The sequence below is a fragment of the Amblyraja radiata genome, chromosome 33 (assembly GCF_010909765.2).
Source record: "Amblyraja radiata isolate CabotCenter1 chromosome 33, sAmbRad1.1.pri, whole genome shotgun sequence".
NCBI classification, from domain to species: domain Eukaryota; kingdom Metazoa; phylum Chordata; class Chondrichthyes; order Rajiformes; family Rajidae; genus Amblyraja; species Amblyraja radiata.
The window spans coordinates 21,346,955-21,369,865 of record NC_045988.1 but is presented as its reverse complement, the minus strand read 5'-3'; the positions used below and the strand labels follow the sequence as shown (position 1 = coordinate 21,369,865).

The 22,911-nt window shown below is 44.9% G+C and overlaps 1 protein-coding gene across 1 annotated transcript in view; it reads left to right on the top strand.

The window, feature by feature from the left end:
- The window catches only part of LOC116991215 (arginyl-tRNA--protein transferase 1-like), a 70,840-nt gene that overhangs the window by 41,242 nt on the left and 6,687 nt on the right, over nucleotides 1-22,911 (top strand). Inside the window, exons 3-8 of the mRNA XM_033049653.1 lie at nucleotides 5,505-5,567; nucleotides 7,510-7,613; nucleotides 11,137-11,316; nucleotides 12,488-12,813; nucleotides 18,260-18,388; nucleotides 21,072-21,104. Of these exons, the coding sequence (XP_032905544.1) occupies nucleotides 5,505-5,567; nucleotides 7,510-7,613; nucleotides 11,137-11,316; nucleotides 12,488-12,813; nucleotides 18,260-18,388; nucleotides 21,072-21,104 (835 nt within the window). The remainder of the gene's footprint in view (nucleotides 1-5,504; nucleotides 5,568-7,509; nucleotides 7,614-11,136; nucleotides 11,317-12,487; nucleotides 12,814-18,259; nucleotides 18,389-21,071; nucleotides 21,105-22,911) is intronic.

Below are 22,911 nucleotides of genomic sequence, written 5' to 3'. Positions count from 1 at the left end.
CCCCCATAAACTAAACTCTGGAGGAACCGAGCAGGTCAGGCACCATTTTTGGACCAAAATGGACAGACAAGGTATTGAGTTGGGATCTTTGTTCAGGCTGTCCATTTCCCTCCACAGATGCTGCCTGACCTGCTGAGTTCCTCCAACAGTTTTGTTTGTAGCTCAACATTCCAGCATCTGCGGTCTCTTGTGCCTCCATTTCATAAGTGACTCAGTTCCACCTCACAGGATGTGCAAGAGAATATGTTTGAGTCAGTGTTATCTGCATTCTGAGATCCCAGAGAAAGTAATTGCACTGCTATATAGTGCAGTGAATAACTTAATGTGACTTTGTGTTATCTTCCAAACTGTGAGAAAGTGGAGTTGCCTTATTCTGAAAGTGGAGTTGCCTCCCATCTTAACATTCTACTGCCTTCACACACTGAACTTCTCGGATAATAGCAGTGAAATGGCTAATGAATGGACTTGCCTCCATATAGGGTAGGAATGTAGGAAGATAAGAACCTCTTGGATACCTATTTGATCAGATTCCCTCCTGGGATAAATAAAGTTCTATCGTATAGTATTAACCGAAAAATACAAGATTGAAACAGACAATTAGGCCCACAGTGTCCACCGATCACTATTTCACACTAGTTCTATGTTATCCTACTTTCGCATCCACTCCCTACACACTTGGGGCAATTTACCAGAAGCCAATTAAACTACTAACCTGCATTTCTTAGGAATGTGGGAGGAAACCGGAGCATCTGGAGGAACAATGAGAATGCATGAACTGTGCAAACTCCACACAGACAGCACCCAAGGCCCTCTGGGGCAGCAGCTCTAACAGCTGTGCCATTGTGTGGCCCCTATTAACAAATTTCTATTAACAAATTAAATTATGAGGTAAGTTTGCACAGACTAGTTTTCTAATCTTTTGAGCGTAGAAGATTAAAGGATGATCTAATTAAATCATTTAAGATGATTAAAGGATTTGTAACTCTCCATTGGCCTTTATCTATCTCTTTTCAACTATTTCTGAATTAAACAGTGTAAAATCTCTGCAATTTCTCTTTTTGCTCCTCCTGCCGTTTTTGTCGTGCTGTCTGTAATTTCTCTGTTTTTATTTTCTGTCCATTTCAGTTATTTTATGTGGATTTTTCTCGTGTGTATAAGGAAACATAGAACATAGAAACAGAAAAATAGGTGCATGAGTAGGCCATTCGGCCCTTCGAGCCAGCACCGACATTCAATATGATCATGGCTGATCATCTAAAATCAGTACCCTGTTCCTGCTTTTCCCCCGATATCCCCTGATTTATTTAGCCCTAACAGCTACATCTAACTCTCTTGAAAACGTCCAGTGAATTGGCCTCCACTGCTTTCTGTGGCAGAGAATTCCACAGATTCACAATTCTCTGTGTGAAGAAGTTTTTCCTCATCTCAGTCCTAAATGGCCTACCCCTTATACTTGAACTGTGACCCGTGGTTCTGGACTCCCCCAAGATGGGGAACATTTTTCCTGCATCTAATCTGTTAAATCCTTTAAGAATAGTCAAGTAAAATGATTACTGAGCAATCAATCTCATTCCCCGTCATTCTAACCCTATTTAGGTTAAATGTTCATGACTCTCTCTATCATTCCTTCTCTTTAGTTCTTGCCCTAGTTGTCTCTCATTCTACTCTGTATTCTAGTCTCTCTCCCTGTATTCAGATCTCACATTCTCTCTCACTTTAATAATAAATTTTATATTTAATGGGCGCCTTTCATACAAAATCTCAAGGACACCTTACATAGTGTTGTGATTGTGCGTGTGTCTCTCTCTCTCTTTACATGGGATGGGATTTTAAATTCAATGGTTGAATGGTGTTTTATATGTCACGTATACAACTGCACTGGGAGATTATTTTTGCACATATTACACATGCAGGCGCCACCATGTTTTGGCACCATTTCCAAAGTCCGGTCAGTCCACGCACTCGATGTACTGGAGTAGTTCCCAGGTTAAGAATAAGGTGTAGGCCATTTAAGACTGAGACGAGGAAAAACTTTTTGACTCAGAGAGTTGTGAATCTTAAATTCTCTGCCACAGAAGGCATTGGAGGCCTATTCACTGGATGTTTTCAAGAGAGAGTTAGATTTAGCTCTTGGGGCTAAAGGAATCAAGGGATATGGGGGAAAAGCAGAGATGGCTATTGATTTTGGATGATCAGCCATGATCATATTGAATGGCGGTACTGGCTCGAAGGAGTGAATGGCCTACTCCTGTACCTATTTTCTATGTTTCAATGAACCGATGTCCCTCTCTACTATTTGGCCATCTTTGTGTCCTGGGAGTGCCTCCTGCAACCGATCTTGAAGGCGTGAGAGACATTGTCCCAGTCCTCCCTTCTACCCGCCTTTGCTCCTCATGTACAGTCTCCGGCTCCCTCCTGGTCTCGCCGACCGACGAGCCTTCGGGCAGGTTCTGCAGGATAATGCACGTCCCAAAACTGCTACTGACCACTTACCTACCTGAGGCCGAGGGCATTGCAATTCATCATTGAGCTCGAGGGCCAGAGGACATAGGTTTAAGGTGAAGGGGAAAAGTTTTAAGAGGAATCTGAGGGGTAACTTTTTGGTGGTGGGTGTACGGAACAAGCTGCCAGAGGAGGTAGTTGAGGCAGGGATTATCCCAATATTTAAGAAGCAGTTAGACAGGTACATAGATAGGACAGGTTTGGAAGGATATGAACTAAATGCTGGCATTAGTGGGATTAGTGTAGCTGGGACATGTTGGACAGTGTGGGCAAGTTGGGCCGAAGGGCCTGTTTCTAAACTGAATCACTCTATTCCTGTATTCCAACTAGTGCAGGAATAGGGTTCATGCGGCACGGTGGCGCAGCAGTAGAGTTGCTGCCTTACAGTGCTCACAGCGCGAGAGACCCGGGTTCGATCCCGACCACGGCTGCTGTCTGTACGGAGTCTGTACGTTCTCCCCGTGACCATGTGGGTTTTCTCCGAGATCTTCAGTTTCCTCCCACACTCTAAAGACGTACAGGTTTGTAGGTTAATTGGCCTGGTGAATGTAAAATTGTCCCTAGTGTGTCATAGTGTGTTAATGTGCGGGGATCGCAGGTCGGTGCGGACTCGGTTGGCCAAAGTGCCTGTATCTGCGGTGTATCTCTAAGCTAAACTAAACTAGTACATCCTCAGCAGGATTAAATCTTAATCTCCACATTGATTTCAATGGAGAACATCAACGAGCATTTAAGGTATTTTATTAGACTAATAGATTATACTATTCATGTATTAATGGGGGGGGGGGGGTGGGGGTATTAGCTACAGGGAGAGGCTGGACAGACTTGCATAATTTCTCTGGAATGCTGCAGGTAGCGTGGAGACCTGATAAAGATGTATAAAATAATGAGAGGCATAGATAGGGTAGACAGTCTGAACCTTTTTCCCAGGATGGAAAAATCAAATACTAGAGAGCACAGCTTGAAGTGAGATGCACGGGATGTTTTTTCCAGTGAGTGCCTGGAATGCGCTGCCAGGGGTGGTGGGCGAAGCAGATATGTTGGTGTCATTTATAAGACTTTTAAACATAGAACAGTACAGCACAGTAACAGGCCCATCGCCCCACCGTGTCTGTGCTGAACATGATGCCACGTTAAACTAATCCCCTGTCTGCATGTGATCCATATCCCTCCATTCTGTGAATATCACTGCGCCTGTCTAAATGCCCTTTACATGCTACTGTCAAATCTGCTTCCACTATGAGTGCCCTGACAGTACAGACCAGGCACCCACTACACTCTATGTAAAAAAGCTAGGTCATGTACATCTCCTTTAAATGATCCCCCTCTGACCTTAAGGCTATACTCTGTAGAATTTGACATTTCACCCTGGGGGGAAAAGGTTCTGACTCTCTACCCTCTCTATGCCCCCTATAATTTTATATAATTCCTTCAACCTCGAAGCACCAAAGAAAACTGTCCAATTTTGTCCAACCTCTCCTTATAGCTCAAACCCTCTAATCTGGCAGGCATTTTGATTAACTTTTACTGAACCCTCTCCAATGCCCCCACAACCTTCCTGTATTGTGGTGACCAGAAATGCACACAATACTTCAAATGCGACCCAAATAAACGTTTATAAAGCTGCAACATGACTTCCTGACTCTATTACTCATTGCCTTGACTGAGGAAGTCAAGCAATACGCCTCCATGCCAAATGCCTCCTCTACTTATGTTGCCACTTTCAGGGAGCTATGGACTCAGATCCCAAGATTCCCTGTACATCAATGCTGTTAAGGGTATTACCTTTAACTATACTATCCCCTTACAGTCAACCTGCCATGGAAATACATAGTTACAATGAGGCACGGTGGCGCAGCGGTAGAGTTGCTGCCTGTCCCACGTTCACAACTTAATTCACGACCTTTTTTATTCGTGGACATTTTTCATCATGTTGAAAAAACGCCCCGACCTACTTGATGCCACGAGTACCTACGACTAGCATCACAACCTCCTACGACCTCCTACGACCCCGTGACGACCATGCTGCGAGTATGAGTCAAGGGCAAACTTGGCAGAGGTCGTGAATTAGGTCGTGAAAGTGGGACAAGCCCTTTACAGCGCTTGCAGCAACGGAGACCCGGGTTCGATCCCGACTACGGGTGCTGGCTGTGCGGAGTTTGTACGTTCTCCCCGTGACCCGCATGGGTTTTCTCCGAGATCTTCGGTTTCCTCCCACGCTCCAAAGACGCACAGGTTTGTAGATCAGTTGGCTTGGTGTAAGTGTAAATTGTCCAATCCATGTTACCTTTGCAGTAGCATAAGCTCATGTTTATCAGTGTCAGGAACATTTTGTGTTCAAGTGTACAACAGGACCCTACTCTTAATTGGTAAGAGATGCAAGGACCTGCAGATGCTGGAATCTTGAGCAAAACAATGAAGTTCTGGAGGAACTCAGCGGGTTAGGCAGCAGAGGGATTGAACAGGCAACGTTTTGGGTCCGGACCCTTTTTCCGATAGTCTGAAGAAGGGTCTCAATCCGAAATGCGGCTTATCTATTCCATCTCCAGATGTTGCCCGATTTGCCGAGTTTATGTAACACTCTTTATTGGTAGGATTTGTTCACGCTTTGTCCTATTACGAAGCCACCTGCCACAGTATCCACACCCAATGCAATGGCCAGGCACATTATTATAATGACTGTTATAAACTTTCTTAACCCACATCAAAATGATTCTTGTAGACTGAGCCACATTGGAACACCATATGGCAGACATCACCAAAGCCTCTTCTCAATATTCTCAATCTTCAGCTCACTACTACCTTGTCAAGATAATTAGGAATGGGAGATAAATTGGAGTCTTGCTCATGTTATTATTCGTATAAAATGAACTTTTAAAAACTTTCAATGCAACCATCTAATCAAAATCCAGGATCTTAAAAATAATTATATCTGATATGACTGAGAATTGTTAAGTAATTTGTCCATGAATAGTGAAAGTTATGTTTTGTGTTTTGTCTAGGAGTGGGAAATATCTGTACAAAGCTGCCATGCCCATCACATGCTGCCCCACCTACCCAATGAGGTAAGTTGGCCCTTTGTATCTGGTGGAAGATCTTGCTCCATATTGTGCTGTATTTCCGAGCACATCAAATAGAAAGAATTCGGCATAGCAGAAAATATACTTTGCATAGGTTTCATTTAGTGACTTATTCAGAACCTCGATCCAGGTTAGCTGTAAAATTGAGCTATTAAATAACAATATAGGATGCCTGAACAAAGAAATCAGTTTCCTACATGTCGTGTAGCCAGTGCAAAAAAAAAAGTGCTGGAGTAACTCAGTGGGTCAGGCAGCATCTCTGGAGGACATGGATAGGCGATGTTCCTGGTCGGGACCCTTCTACAAGCATGAAAAGACTTTGAGTCTGAAGAAAGGTCCCGACCCGAAACGTCCCCTATCCAAGTTCTCCAGAGATGCTGCCTGACCCTCTGAGTTACTCCAGCGCTTTCTTTTTTTGCTCAGGATTTCAGCATCAGCAGTTCCTTTGGTTGCCATATGAAGTACCTCCAGAGTTAAGCAAACACAGTTTGAACAGAGGGTAAACTTCCCCCCCACCCACGTTTGCTACAATGGTTTTTCGTAGAAAGAGATGCAAATATCCTTTGGCAAGTTCACACCAGGAGCATTATGTACAGTTTGGTTTCCTTCGGAATGGAAATTGTTATTGGTGTATTATTGACACATATACCGAGATATAGTAAAAAACTTTGCGTGCAGTTCAGGCTAACCATGCCATACATGAGTGTATCAGGTAGTGCAAATTAGAAAATAAACAGTGCCGAATATAGTGTAACAGCTCCAGAGAAAGTGCAGATAAAACAATGCAAAGGGCACAACAAAGATTTGCCCTAAAATGCAAGGAAGATTTATTGGATTGATTTCTGGGTTGAAGGTGTTGACACTTGGGGACAGATTTATGCCATGGCCTATGTATTTAGAATCACAGAAGTATAGATAATTGATGAGAAGACCAGTCCGTCCATTGTGTCAATGAGGTTGAAACGAACGGCCAGTCTAATCCCCAGTCTCCAGTGGAAGACCTGTAACCCTGCATGTCATGGCTCTATAAGCACATAGCATCAGGATGGTTAGTGGGTGTTAGAGTGAATGGGAGGGTTGTTCCCAGTCACGTTCCACAGCGCTCAGTACTCTTTCACTTGCTTCTTGTGGCACGTATTAATAAGTTGAACATTAACAATGTTTGCCGATGAAACAAAAAATGGCAGCTTGTCCGGCAGTGAGGACATCTTTAGACTGCCCACCGATGTTGAGGGCCCAGTCAGATGTGCAAGGGATGTAACTATTTATCAAACTGTGCTATAAATTAACTTGAATTGGCAGATGAAGAAAGCAGGGCTGAAAGCTGGAGTGGTTTATCAGGAATGGTTTTGAGAAAACCAACCAGATAAGAGCCAAGCAGCACAATTAGGAAAGACAAAACAGGCTCAGTGCCTGAAGAAATGGAAAGGTGTGTTATGGTGTATGTAGAGGTAGCCTGAGAGAGGCAAGTGTGGAGCAAGTGGCCTCTTTCTGTGTTGTAATCACACATCACTCTGTTCCTACTGGATACAAGCATCAAGAGTGTTTTATTGTCATATGTTCCAAATAGAACCATGAAATTCTTACTTGCAGCAGCACAACAGAATATGTAAACACTGTAAACAATATAATAAATAAGAAAATGAAGTTAAGTGTGTGTATATACACATATACATTCATGCATACACACACACACACACACACATATATATATATATATATCGCACACATGCACGCGCACACATACGTACACAAAAAACAAACAATAGTCGTGCAAAACGACAAAACCAATGCCCCCCAGTCTATGTAGTTCAGAGCTTATTGGAGGTTGTAGTGATTAAAAGCCCGATGTGTTTAACACCCCAAAGGGTGCCTGTGTGTGTGTGTGTTCCCGCACTGACTGCTTTACCCTTGACCGCTCCCACAGGTGCCACGTCTTGGATTTTCGGATATCGCGCTCACAGCGGCGGGTTCTGAAGAAGATGCGGAAACATTTAACACAACCTGATGCTTTTGTGAGCGAAACTGTTGGTTAGTATAACGGCAATGATCGTAGACAGACACAAAGTGCTGGATTAACTCAGCGGTCGGGCAGCATCTCTAGAGAAAATGGATAGTTGGCGTTTAGGGTCGGGACCCTTCTTCAGAATGAAGAAGACTCAAGAAGACTTCAGTTGGAAGAAGGGTCCCAAACCGAAATGTCCCCATTTTCTCCAGGGATGCTGCCTCCACCATTTTGTGTCTACCTTTGGTATAAACCAGCATCTGCAGTTCATTTTTATTACATATTAGCAATAATAGCAAGTTCGTGTCAGTTGAAAGAAAGGACCTGCAGAAAGATTGTCAACGTCCTAATCGTTCCTTTACCCAAATTAACTATCCTTGTTAATTCTACAACTGAAAGAGATGATTTTATTTCCTTGCATGCAGTAGAGCTACTGCCTTACAGCGCCAGAGACTCGGGTTAATCTTGACTATGGGTGTTTGTCTGTGTGAAGTTTGTACGTTCTCCCCGTGACCTGTGTGGGTTTTCTCCCATATCTTCAGTTTCCTCCCACATTCCTTTTTTTTTCACTTAAATTTTTATTGATTTTTAAGAGATATATACAAAACAGTGCAACACCATCACCATAAATAAAACAAAGCAAGAAAAACAGCAATCAAAATAAAAAAATAAGTAGATAGGGGGAAAAAAAAGAAGTAAATAAATTAAAAAAATTGGAATAAGACCGTGTGGTTCACTTACCAAATTAAAAAAAGAAAAAACATTACATTGATTAGTTATCTGGAGTTTCCTCCCACATTCCAAAGACGTACAGGTTTATAGGTTAATTGGCTTGGTGTAGATGTAAAATTGTTCCTGGTGCGTGTAGGGTAGTGTTAATGTGCGGGGATCGCTGGTTGGTGCGGATTCGGTGGACTGAAGGACCTGTTTCCGCGCTGTATCTCTAAACTAAACTAAACTACACTGGCATCCAGGATGCTTTTGGCGTATTGCCAGGAGCATGCGGGAACTCCAGCGGTTCCAGCTTCGGCTCAGGGGGCACCCATGGTTCTGAGCCAGGAGATCCTCAGCCTGTCAAGTGACAGAATCTATAAAAGATCTTTAAAAGAGCAGCGCGCATTCTGGTGCCCAAGTAAACACATAAACCTCAGCTGACGATGCTAATCAATAAATGAATGCCTCGTCATTTACTATCAGTAGAATCCATGATATATAAAAGCTGCCCTCTGCAGCTATTTTTAATTGTAGGTTATTTGTTCATAGATGCTCAATATGTTTAGAGGGTAAAAAAGCCTTCAAATGGCATGACCTGTGATCCCAAAGCACTCTACAGAAAAATGAAGTACTTCTGAAATGTACAGGTCTGCCATTGATTTTCTAGCAACTGCGGATCACAGTTCAGTTCAGTTTTATTTGTCATATGTAGGTTAACACAGGGTCAACGGTACAATGAAATGTGTTTGACAAGACAACGGGTCACCTCAGCAATGATATTACAAGGATAAAATTAAGATAAAAGAGATAAGATAAAAGTGACATTGGTAGGTAGAAGACAATAAATAAAATAATCAACATATATGATGTGTTTATGAGTTCAGAAGCCTGATGGCCTGATGATAAAAACTGTTCTTAAGTCTGGTGGTACGTGCAGCCATGTTCCTGTATCGTCTGTCTGCCTAACAAGGAGAACAGTCTACGTGCTGGGTGGCTGTGGTCCTTGATGACGCTGGGTGCCTTCCGCAGGAACCGCCTGTGGAAAATGCCCTGAATGGCCGGGAGACAGTTGCCAGTGATGTGCTGTGCCTCCTTCACCACTGTCTGTAGTGATTTGCGGCTTTGGGCAGAACAGTTCCCGTACCAGACTGTGATGCAGCCCGTCATCTGGCTCCCCCTTTAATCCGGGCAAAATTCCTCCCAAAAATATGGCGCCTAGGCTGGGTGAGGCGGGCAATCTTGACCTTATTGGGACTTCTGTGGCGATGGGCAGATCAAATGTGCCCCCTGTGGCCGGGGCTGAGGAACTGCAGCCCGGTCTGAGCCGACAGATCCGTTCCCATAGCCGACTTACGTGGCTGACTTTGCGGGCCAGTATCTCGACCCCCCCCCCCACCCACCCAAGGCTGTGACCTCTGTTTGTCCCGGAAAATGGATAATCCAGAAAGGCTTTGGAATCAAGGGTGCTGGAAAATCTGGGCAACGTTTGTTTACACAAAGGGTGGTAGGTATATGGAACCAGCTGCCGGAGGAGGTAGTTGAAGCAGGTACTATAACAACGTTTATAAAATATTTGGACAAGTACAAGGATAGAGTAGGTTTAGAGGGATATGGGCCAAATGCAGGCAGGTGGACTAGTGTAGATGGGCATGTTGGTTAGCTTGTACAAGTTGGGCCCTGTTTCCATGTCCTATAACTCTATGACTTTAATTAGGCCATTGGCCCATCGAGTCTGCTCCGCCATTCGATCATGGCTGATCTATTTTTCTCTATCAACCCCATTCTCCTGCCTTCTCCCCAGCTCTGATGGGCTGGTTCAAAATGAATGATCGACCATCCATATTAAACACCCAGAGTCCATTGAACAATAGGAGGAATCGTAGGCAGAGAAAGGTTCACACATTTTATTGTGTTGATATGTGCCAAGTGGACGGGTGCCCAGGTTAATACCAGCTGCTCCCTCGCCTGAAGCTGAGTGGAGAGTGTCACGCCAGTTCTGTAAAATCTAATGTGGGAATGCAGGGTCTAGTTCTTCTGTGTAGCTCTGCACCACCTCACTCCTGTGGTGAGGCCACCCATCCATCAAGGAGGCCAACATAACTCACAGTTGTCTGGAGCACCCAGAGGAATTCAACGCAGTCACCGGGAGAAGGTGCAAACTCCACACATTGATTATTGATTGGGGACGATCTGAGATGATCACAATGAATGGCGGTGCTGGCTAGAAGGGCCGAATGGCCTCCGCCTGCACTTATTTTCTATGTCTATGTCTATGACAGCACCCGTGGTTGGGATCGCAGCCAGGTCTCTGGCGCTGTGAGATAGCAACACTACCCGCTGAACCACTGTGCCACCTTAGAAGTGTTAGACATTGAGGGTTTTTTTCAATGTGAAACTTGGACACAACTACAAGGTAGAAATTAAATAACAACAAAGAATAAAGCAATGGCAGAAATTATAAACATGGTATATATATTTTCCGCGAATGTGACTTTGCTCCTGTTAATAGTAACGCAGAGGTAAACTTGCTGCCTTACAGCACCTGAGACCTGAGTTCAATACTGACCATGGGTGCTGTCTGTCCGGAGTTTGTACATTCTCCCCTTGGCCACTTTGTTTGTTTCCAGGAGCCTGTTTCTTCCCACATTCTAAAGACGTACAGGTTTGTAGGTTAATTGTTTTTGTAAATTGTCCCCAGTGTGTATGGCAGAACTGGTTTACAGGTGATCGCAGGTCGATGCGGACTCGGTGGGCCGAAGGGCTTGTTTCCACGTTGCATCTCTTAACTAAACCAAATTCTTTACTGTGATCAATGTGATTTGTTTCGTCCTGAAGCATTCAGCCCACCAGAGGACACCACGTGCCATAAAGAGGAACAAGTGAGTGGAGCCGGGCAGGGGAAGTTGACCACAGGACAGACACCCTGGACCTTTCCTGAGGGGTCTGATGAAAACTGGTCAGAGGTAAACCACGTAACGGACCAGCGGAGTATGAACAACAGCCAGGCGTGGTCAGGTGAGTCCCTCCAATTATTTGCAACTGCTGCAACTGTGTTTTAAAGATACAGCATGGAAACAGGCCCTTCAGCCCACCGATCACCCGTTCACACTAATTCTATGTTAGACCAAAGATAGATAGATATGACCTTCATAAGTGATGGGAACAGAATTAGGCCATTCGGCCCGATTAAGCCTAATCCGCCCTATCTATCTTAACCCCATTCTCCTGCCTTCTCCCCATAGCCTCTGACACCTGTACTAATCAAGAATCGATCTATCTCTGCCTTAAAAATAACCATTGACTTGGCCTCCACAGACTTCTGTGGCAATAAATTCCACAGATTCACAATCTTCTGACTAAAGAAATTCCCCTTCATCTCCTTCCTAAAGGAACGTCCTTTAATTCTGAGGCTGTGACCTCTGGTCATAGTCTCTCCCACTAGTGGAAACATCCTCTCCACATCCACTCTATCCAGGCCTTTCACTATTTGGTAAGTTTCAACGAGGTCCCCTTCGGTTTAAAACCAGCATCTAAAGTTCCTTCTTACACACTATGTTGGACTAATCTTATCTGCTTGCATATAATCCACATCCCTCCGTTCCTTACATACCCGGAATGGGGGGGGGGACCAGTGTGAGGGAGGGGGAAGAACAATGGAGATCTGGCGTGTGGGGTGTGGGGGGGGGGGGTGACAGAGACAAAAGGAGGAGCCGGCGTGCTTTGTAACTGTCAGCGCCGTAGGTGTCCGTTATTTGTATACATTGGGTATACACGCAACGAATCTCACTGTTGACAAAAATGCTGGAGAAACTCAGCGGATGAGGATAATGGAGGACTATGGAGTTAAGGGAAAATTTCCTTCGCTCCATAGATGCTGCCTCACCCACTGAGTTCCTCCAGCATTTTTGTCTACCTTCGATTTTCCAGCATCTGCAGTTCCTTCTTAAGCAAAGAATTTCACTGTGCCTTGTCACATGTGACAATAAAGTATTCCTATATTCCTTTTAGAAAGGTTATGTGTACTTGATGTATAATTTGTTTTAGTGTGTTTGGGTCTATGCTCCAGTGATGTTGCTCCAAGCAAGATTTTCATTGTACCTGTACTTTATCGTATCTGTGCAAAGTTGACGACTTGCTACCACGTGTTTTCTAAAGCCACTTGACCGAGTCTGTTTCTCTCCCCCAGTTGAAGACCCAGCTCCACACATCCACACGTGCCGCAAGGCCAAGGAGAGCCGGGGGGAGCTGCTGAAGACCCCCGAGAGGGGGCAGCAGGCAGAGCTGGAACCGGCAGAGTCTGAACTGGTGGGACTGACGGAGCACAAGGCACCAGGTCAGGAACCGGCTCCTTTACAAGATCCTCAGCCATCCTTGTCACAAACCTCCATGAGCGCTGTGCACCCATCTCCCATCCCACCTCCACTCCATTCCACGTCTCAACCCAATCGCACTAGATCATTAGAGGAGCTCCTAGTGGAGAGCACGCCAGTCACTGCATTGCACCAGCTGGAGGTAAGAGTCTGTGCGCCAGATCCCATTCATCAAGGTGCAACCTGTTTTTGTTTGTGACAGACACAAAATGCTGCAGTAACTCAGTGGGTCAGGCAGCATCTCTGGAGAAAAGAGTACGGGAATCACGAACCAAGCCGACATAGGCATAAGGCGAGAGGGGACAGATTCAATGGCTACCTGAGGGGCAACTTTTTTCACTCAGAGAATGGTGGGAAAAGGAATAGGTGATGTTATGGATTTATTCTCAACCTTTTCATACCCCCAGTTTTCCTTTCCCCTGACTCTCAGTCCAAAGAAGCGTCTCGACCCGAAACGTCACCTATTCCTTTTCTCCAGAGAGGCTGCCTAATCCGCTGCGTTACTCCAGCATCTTGAGTCTTCGGTGTAAACGCATCTGCAGTTCCTTCTTACAAAATCTGTTTATTCATTGTTGATAAAGTATAGTCACGCCGTGTGAAAAATGTACATCTTCTAGACGCGCTGGGGGATGCATCCTCAGTGATGTGACCTGGGGTCATCGGGTGTTTCGGGCCTCACAACATCAGACACCCTCGCCCAGGTGACCCAGCCGGGGTTGATCAGGCCCCGACTTGCGTCCCAGCAGCAACCGCCCACGGATCAGCCATCTTAGTAACCACTCTGCAGGGGTTGGGAGACTCTAGTGCGTGGAGGGACTGGGCTCTGTGGAGTGAGTCCTGGCCGGACTCCTCCTGCGTCTCACCAGGTTCAAGGCCTGTGCGCTGCATCTCTTTCTCCTTCTCCTTCATTTCATTCTCGCCTGATGGATTTTTAGGCCACGGTGGTTCATTAGGCCTATCCGTAGCTTTGTTGGGTGTCTTTCTCACGAAATGCACAAACTGGGGGTGCTAACCCAGCCTGCCCCGCGTGCCATCTCTCCGTAGCCGTCAACTGTCTCTCCAGTAGTCACCAAACTATTCTTGGTTGTCACCCAGTCTATTCCTAGGTGGCTGAGCCAGACTTCAGTGTGAAAAATATACGTCTTCTAGATGCGCTGGGATGCATCCTCTGTGATGTGACCTAGTCACGCAGCATGGAAAGAAGTCCTTTGGGCAAACTCATCCATGCCAACCAAGATGCCCCATCTACACTAGTCCCACCTTCATTCATTTGGCCCATAGTCCTGTGAACCTTTCATATCATCCTACCTGTCCAAATGTCTTTTAAATGCTGTTTTAGTCCCTCCCTCAACTACCTCCTCAGATAGCTCGTTCCATATAACACCACTCTCTGATGAAAAAGTTGCCCCTCAGGATCCTATTAAATCTTTCACCTCTCACCTTAAACCTATGTCTTCTGGTTCTTTATTCCCGTACTCTGGTTAAAAGACTCTAACCATTTAACCCACCTATTCTTTGTGTGTTTTTATACATTTCTACAAGAGTATCCCAGGGACTCTTTCAACACGGTGATAAGCGAGTTGAGGAAGTGGCTCGGTGTTAAATGAGGCAACTGCACTAGTCGTTAGGCAGCAGTGTTACAGTCAACGAAAGAGATGAGTAAAGGGAGGGCAACGAGTGGTTAGTCCAAGGCTGTGTGCAAGTGTGGGAACAAACATGGACATAGACCTCTACTGTTCATCGAAAACAAAATGCGATTAAAGATGGGCAGCCACACACACTGACCCCATCATTGTAAGGGTGCGTACACTTGCCTTTCTGAGCCAGCAGCCTGGGTGGGATTAATGTACTTCTGTATCCTAAATCCTTGGACAAATGTAATGCATGCTCAGTGCACATTTCATGAGTATTTACCTGTTAGCTGCCAGAGAGTGGCATTCCCAGTCAATATGGGAATCAAGAACCAGTGGACATAGGTTTAAGGTGAAAGGGGAAAGATGTGATAGGAACCTGAGGGGAAACCTTTTACATTAACATTTGATCAAGCATCAATGACCATTCCCCATGTTATTTTTACATGCAACAATGATAGAAGTCATTCAGCCTTTCAAATCTGTGCCAGCTCTCCAGAGCATTCCTATGTGTTCCATTCCCTCACTTACTTCCCTATAATCTTTTCTTTCTGACATTACACGCTTACACTAAGCAATTTACAGTAAGCAATTAACCTAATAACCAGAACGTCTTTGGGATGTGGGAATGAAACCAAGCACCCAGGGGAAACCCACATGGTCACAGGGAGGACAAGCAAACTGTACACAGATAGCACACAAGATCAGAATCAAACTGGGGTTGCTAGAGTTAAGTGAGGCAGCATCTCAGTAGCTGCATTACTGCATGCTGTATACGCAGTAATTTCCACAGTATTAACACTATTTACAAGTATGTGCTTTCTAACTGGTTCTGAAGTGTTTGGCTCGAATATTTAGACCATGTCTCTTGCCCTAAGCAGATAAATCTATCCTGTTGATGTCCCTTAAATATCCCCAAAACTGCAATCAAAATCACTCGGTACCTTCTAAATTCCATGGAAAATGACTCTAATGTGTGTAAATATTTCACTTGAAGCTGAGTTAACAGATGGTAGAGGGAATCTGTTCCCCACCAAGCTGCAGAAACTGGGAGTGGGGTGTCCATGCTAGGAGTGGCGCAGCCGTAGAGTAGCTGCCTTACAGTGCCAGGGAGCCAGGTTCAATCCCGACTACGGGTGCTGTCTGTATAGAGTGTGCGCGTTCTCCCCTGTGACTGAGTGGATTTACTCCGGGCGCTCCTGTTTCCTCAAACACTCCAAAGACGTGCAGGTTTGTAGGTAAACTGTCTTCTGTAACTTGTCCCTAGTGTGTGTAGGACAGAACTAGTGTACGGGTGATCGTTGGTCGAAGGGCCTGTTTCCACGCTGTAAATCTGAACTAAACTGAAGCAAACTAGATTGAATGCAAGCAATCCCATTCACGCTGTAGATTTCACTGCCCTCTTGCAGCTTGTTCTCTTTCACCCATCAAAACCCCTTTGATTCTTTCTGCACTGATTTGCACTAAGGGGTCATTTACAGTTAACATACCAGCTCATCTTTGGGACATGGCAGGAAACATGAGCTTGCATCAAAAAACCCCCACAGTCAGAGAGAATAAGGAAACTTTACATCAACAGAACCCGAGGCCAGGATTGGACTCTGGCTGGCGACAGACAGATCAAAGATGGGCAAAGGGAACTGAATTATAGATCAAGATTGGCCTAATTACATGACAGAGCAGCCCTGAGGGGCCATGTGGTCTCAATCTGTCCCCATGTTTATAAATAAATCGTGAAAACCGTGATCTAAATATCAAAAGAGGAGCATAAGGATTATTTTTAAAAGCGTAAAATTGCAAATGCGGGCATGTGAAATAAAACCAGAAAGCACTGGTGATGCTCAGCGGGTCGGGCAGCATCTATGGAGAGAGCGTTTCGGGTCGATGACCTATCTTTGGAAGAGGAAAAATGCTTTTTGGGAAGCAAATTGTTGCAGGAGTTGGGAGAACAAAGTGAAACTATGTGGTAGGGTGGAGACGGAGACAGTGCTGGTGAAACAACAGTTTGAGCTGTCTGAGAGAGGGTGATCAGTGTTTTATTTTAAATCACATCCGATGTGTCTGAATGAGTGGTTCGGTCCAGAAGGTTGATGCAGAGCATCTAGGAACCAGTCACTTAAATTTTAGTGATACCGAGTGGAAAAAGGCCCACCGAGTCCACACCGACCAGTGATCCTCGTACGTCTCTGTTCTATTCTACACACTCGGGACAGTTTATAGAAGCCAATTAACCTACAAACCTGCGCATCTTTGGAATGTGGATCCCAGAGAAAACCCACGTGGTCACAGGGAGAATGTACAAACTTCGTACAGACAGCACCCGTAGTCAGGATCGAACCCGGGCCTCTGGCGCTGTAAGGCAGCAACTCTACCGCTGCGCCACCGTGCCCCATTTCTCCATCCCATTCCCACTCCAACCTGTATGTCCTCATAATCTTGACCAGCAAAGACCAAGGTATGCTCCAGGAACAGCACCTCACCTGGCACCGAGGCACATTGCATCTTTTGGACACAGTGCTTCATTCAACAATTTCAGATAACCAGCCTTTTACTGTTTACATATTTTTCCTGCTTGGTTTAGGGGGGTGTCAGCCACAAGACGAGGTTGGACAGACTTGGATTGATTTCTCTGGACACTCGACGTTGAACAGAGACCTGAAAGAAAAATATAAAGTTATGAGAGGCATAGATACAGTAGACATTCAGATCCTTTTTCCTGTAATAGAAATCTCAATAATGGGATATAGGACATAGTTTAAGGTGAGAGAGGCAAAGTATAAAGGAGAGATATGAAGCAAGGGTGCTGGGTGCATGGAATGCACTGCTGGGGTTGGTAGTGCAGGCTGATACAATAGTGGCATTTGAGAGGCTTTTAGATTGGCATGCATTTATGCAGGGAATATAGAGATCATGTACAGGCAGATGAGAATACTGCATGAACATTGCGGGCTGAAGGGCCTGTTCCTGTGCTGTACTATTTTCTATGCTCTAACTCATTAGTTCTGTTGTAATGTCACCCACTCGTAACTTTTACCAGTGTTTGTCCCCTCCCTTTCCTGTTGGAGATCTATCAGAAGCGCAGCATCCGCAGAGCCACCTCCATTATTAAGGACCCTTATCACCCTTATCACACCACATCTTCTCCATTCTGCCATCTGGGAAGAGGTACAGGAGCATCAGCTGCAGAACCAGCAGGATGCTACACAGCTTCTTCCCACAGGCAATAAGACTGGTTAACGGACTGTGTCCCCTCCCCATCCATCACACACCAACACATCTAACCTCGCCCATACATTGACAGCTAGACACCTGTCAAAGCAAACGCACTGTTCGGTCTGAATGTCTGTTTTAGTTCCATTTTAGGTCTATTTTAGATATGTTAATTTTAAAGTTGTATGTATTTATTCTGTTTTTATTAACTGCACTGATGGGAACTGATTGAGAAACAATTTTTCATTTCTTCTGTGTATGTAAGTACTCAGTGAATATGACATTAAAGTAAATACTGATACTAATACTGATACTGAAATGTTGCTGGACTTGCTGGGTATTTCCAGCAGTTCCTTTATTTCAGGGTTCTAGTAATTATGAATAATTCCAGTTTGGTGTTTCTTCTTCCCACTGCTCCCTCGTTCATCTCCTTTTTCACACCCCGCCAGGGCTCAGCCATGCTTCATCTGCCTCTGTCTGATGGCGCCAAAAACACCAAAAAGACTCACCTGGGCAGCCTCGGTCTCCATCTAATCATAGACAGACCCTTGCTCCCTCCATTATTGACCCTGCCCATCACATATAACATTCACTTTTCCCGTTCAGATGAAGGGTCACGGATCTGAAACATTAACTGTTTCTCCCTCCTCAGATGCTGCCTGGCCTTTTGAGAGTATCATCAAGAATTTTCTCTGTTTATATCATTTGTATTTTGTTTATTTTCCCCTTAATGTTTGCTCTTCTCAGGTGAAGCTGCTGAGACTTTCTCCACCCAGCCCTGAACTACAATCCACCTTTGGTGAATCTTACAAGGTCTACAAACGATACCAGATGCATGTGCACAAAGACACAGAGCTGATGGCTTCGGAGGCTGAGGTACCAACTGTACCAAATGTACACTTACAGTGATGGTTGGAGTTTTAACGTGGGCATAGGGTGTGAATTTGATATTGGGGACTCTCCCCTATCTCGGGCCACTCTGTCAATGGGTGGCCTCCTCACCATCAGCATGTACATGGGAAGTGAGCCTAACCCACTCACAGATTGATGCTCCCATGGCTGTTGGCTCCATTGATTGTGCTGGTAGCCCATTTCACAATGAAATTCCTTGTTCACATGAAACGCAGGTGTTATTGCAAGGTCAAAGAAACATTTAGACAGGTACATGGATAGGATAGGTTTAGAGGGATATGGGCCAAACGCAGGCAGGTGGGACTAGTGTAGATGGGACATGTTGGATCGGTGTGGGCAAGTTGGGCCGAAGAACCTGTTTCCACACAATATGACTCTATGACTCACTCGGAGTAAACAGTATATGTATAGTAATGATAGATATTACAATAAGTACAAGTGCAGAACAGGAGAATGGAGCAAAAATTATAGTGCAATCTGTAGTAGTGTATAAAAATACTGCAGCACATAATGGAATTACTGAATGAGATTGAGTTAAGAGTAAGTGTATGTGGCAGCACCTATGGGAAGGTGATGTGAAATAAGTAATAAGTTGATAGCATCCTTGCCTGAGTCAGGTTTACGGGCTCAAGAGTTGTTTCGGATAGAGATGTCCAAAATTCTCCTCTGATAGTCCGGGTGGCATGGTGGCACAGTTGTAGTTGCTGCCTTACTCCGTCAGAGACCTGGGTTCGATCCTGACTGTGGGCGTTGTCTGTACGGAGTTTAAACATTTTTCCTGTGACTGCATGGGTTTTCTCTGGGTGCTCTGGTTTCCTCCCACATCCCCAAATATGCGCATGTTTGTAGGTTAATTGGCTTCGGTAAAATTTCCCGTTGTATGTAGGATGGGATAACATAGAACCAGTGTACAATTGATCGTTGGTTGGCACAGACTCAGTGGGCCGTAAGTCCTATTTATATGTTGTATTTCTAAATTAAAACTAAAGCTAGTTTGGTGCTGTCTGGGAGAGGCTTGTCTCTTCAGAGGTGTTATTTTCCAGGCAAGATGTTAAATGAAATTAATATAAAAGACTCTTTGGCATTACATTGGAAAACATAACCAAAAACACATTCTTATAGCAGCGTGAAAGAGGCAAATAGTGGTGGAGAAGAACCTGCCTTTAGGTCTCGAGTTAGATTTTAAACAGTCCGTTTGCCCAATACATTGTGCATCTCAATGTCTCACATGTAGTCATGTAATGTTCTTGACCAAGAGCTGGAGGACAGGAATTTGCTCCTTGGTTTTAGTTTGAATTTGTTTTAATTTAGCATTACAGCATGAAAACAGGCCCTTCGGCCCAATGAGTCCACAGCAACCATCGTTCACCAGTTCACACTAGTTCTATGTGATCCCACCTTCTCATCTACTCCCAACATACTAGGGGCAAATTACAGAAAATTAACCCACAAACCTGCACGTCTTTGGGATATGAGAGGAAACAGGAGCACACGGAGGAAACCCACGCGGTCACAGGGAGAATGTGTAAACTCCACACAGGCAGCAGCTGAAGTCAGGACCGAACATGGGTCTCTGACGCTGTAAGGCAACAGCTCTACTACTGCCCTAATTTTAGTTATAATTCCTTTTAAATAAAGTTGGCAAAATCCCTTGGGACAGTTTACAAGTTGTTGTTTACATACAAGAATTTTCCGCCATTGGAATTCGAATCCAGATTGAACATATTAATGGGATCAGTGATCAGTGCTTGTAAATCCATCAAAGTGTCTATTCCCCATTGACAAGCAGTGAAATCATTAGTTATTCCATAAAATTCAACCCCATGCCCTTTGGCATCATTGATTTTGCTGTCAGCACATTTCATTCCCAACAGAACAAAGGCCTGGCTCCTAACCTCGGCCACCCTGACCATAAGTCATTGATATTGATTATATGTGTTTCAACACAAACCATTCCATCTCCCTGCATTGACGTTCTTCACTAATGAACAAAGAGTTCGCAAAGACAGTCACATGTGAAATGGAAGCAACTTGCGCAAGAAATGGATGGAGTTATAGAATCATACAGCATGGAAACAGGCCTTTCGGCCTAACTTGCCCATGCTGACAAAGATGTCCCATCTACACTAATCCCATCTGACCATCTTTGGCCCATATCCCTAAACTTTTCCTATGCATGTACCTGTCCAAGGCTGCCAAGGAGAACTTAAATTGATGGGGGGGGGGGGGAGATGCTAAGTGCTGGAGTAATCCAGCGGGTCAGGCAGCATCCCTGGCGAAAATGGATAGGTGATGTTTCGGGTCAGGACCCTTCTGCAGACAAGAGATGAAGGGTACTGACCCAAAACATCCTAACCAGAGATGCTGCCTTGCCCAATGAGTTAATCTAGAACTTTGTATCTTTTTTTGTAAATCAGCATCTGCAATTCCTTTGAGGATGTGGGTTTCAGAATTGAACCTAGAGGTGAAGGTCATGTAATTCAATGTACTGATCTCCAAGCCTAAAACAGTGGTGGAGGGACCCATCTTTTATGAATCTCCATAAAGGCCATACGTCCACTGGGTGTGGCTGAAAGAGGAGAGGAAGTACTGGAGTAGGGTTCCTCTGTGCTCATCGGCCTAACTGACTGTCATTTCTTTCTTGCAGTACAGAAGATTCTTCTGCAGTACTCCACTTCTGGTAAGCCCGTACTTACTACCTGCAGTAGATGGCTACTGTGCGGATACTTGGTTAGCCGTTGGATAGTAATCTCATTTTGGCTAAGTTGTGGATATCATAACTAATTCCCAATCATAATTTGTAGATATAAGGGAAAGATCCCAATCCTTCAGAAATACTTCATAAAGAAATAAAACAACAAAAGGAAGTTGTTTTTTATAGCATTATTTACAAGCTCCAGATATATTGGTGAAGCCATTGATATAATATAGAAAACAATGACAAGCATTATATGCACAATAACCTACCACAAACAGCAAGACGTAATGACAAAATCATTTATTTTAAGGTAAGTTTTGGTCAAGACATTGGGTGAGGTGTGTGTAGAAGGGGAGCCTTAAGGCCCTGTCCCACCTGGGCGTAATTTGCGCGTAATTTACGCGACATCATTTACGCGTCACGACGCGCGCGTCATGCCGCGCACGTGATGCGTGCGTGGAGACATAGGTAGTGACGGGCGGTCACGCGCGGCCACCTGGGATTTTGGGATGTACAAAATCTTCGCACGCCATCTGCGTGACGCCCAAGTGGGACAGGCCCTTTACACCTACAGAGATTAGACAAGACCCCACTACGTGTCTGTCTTTTGACAAGGGCAGCACAATGGTGCAGCCGTAGAGTTACTGTCTTACAGCGCCAGAGACCTGGGTTCATCATGACTACAGGTGCTGTCTGTACGGAGTTTGTATGTTCTCTCCGTGACCGCGAGGGTTTTCTCCAGGTGCTCGGGTTTCTTCCCACATTCCAAAGACGTGCAGGTTTGTAGATTAATTGGCTTTGGTAAAAATTGTAAATTGTCCCTAGTGTGTAGGATAGTGCTAGTGTACGGGGTGACAACTGGTCGGCGCGGACTCCGTGGGCCAAAGGGCCTGCTTCCACTCTGTATATCCAAAGTCTAAAAGTCAACATGCAAAACTTTCTGAGGATTGACCTGGAGCACCAACTTAGTTTAGTGACCTGACAGTGAAAACTACCTCAACACAGATCTTGTAACTCCTACCCTTGAAATGTCACCTATCCATGTTCTCCAGGGATGCTGCCTGACCCGTTGAGTTACGCCAGAATTTTGTGTCTCTGTTTGAGGGATTGAATCCTTGGCAACTGTCCCGCTGAGTTACTCCACCATTTTGTTTCTATCTTTGAATCTCATGGCATCAGCTCCAATGGTTCGATGGTGCTTTATTATCACTTGTGCAAAGACACAGTGAAATTCTTTAATAAACAGTCCAGCAGAGTAATTCCATACGGAAACACCATCCCCTGATTAGCAAAGTGTACAGAGATAGTCCACTGAGCCCGCACGCAAAAGGCACCATGTTTTGCCACCATTTTCAAAGTCCAGTCCACGCTCTAGTTCTAAGGGGTGCTGCCCAGTCCAGGCAAGCCTCAGGCCCCATTGTCTTCCTTGGACATGTGGATCGACCTGTGAACCCACGACCCTCTCCTCACCCGTCCACCTTTGTGCCCTGGGGTCAAACGGGCTCAGAAACCTCTTGATCACCAACCATTCTCAGCTGTTGACTCCATCCTCCTTCAGTCTTCTTCAATTCAGTTCCCAGTCTGAAGAAGGGTCTCGACCCGAACCGTTACCCATTCCTTCTAACCAGAGATGCTGCCTGTCCCGCTGAGTTACTACAGCATTTTGTGTCTTATCCCCTTCAATTATACCTGGAGGAAGGTCTAAGCACGGGCAGAAAATATTTGGAAAATGAACCCTCAACTCTAACCCACATGGTGACCAACGAGGGAGCATTTTAACGGGAATAAT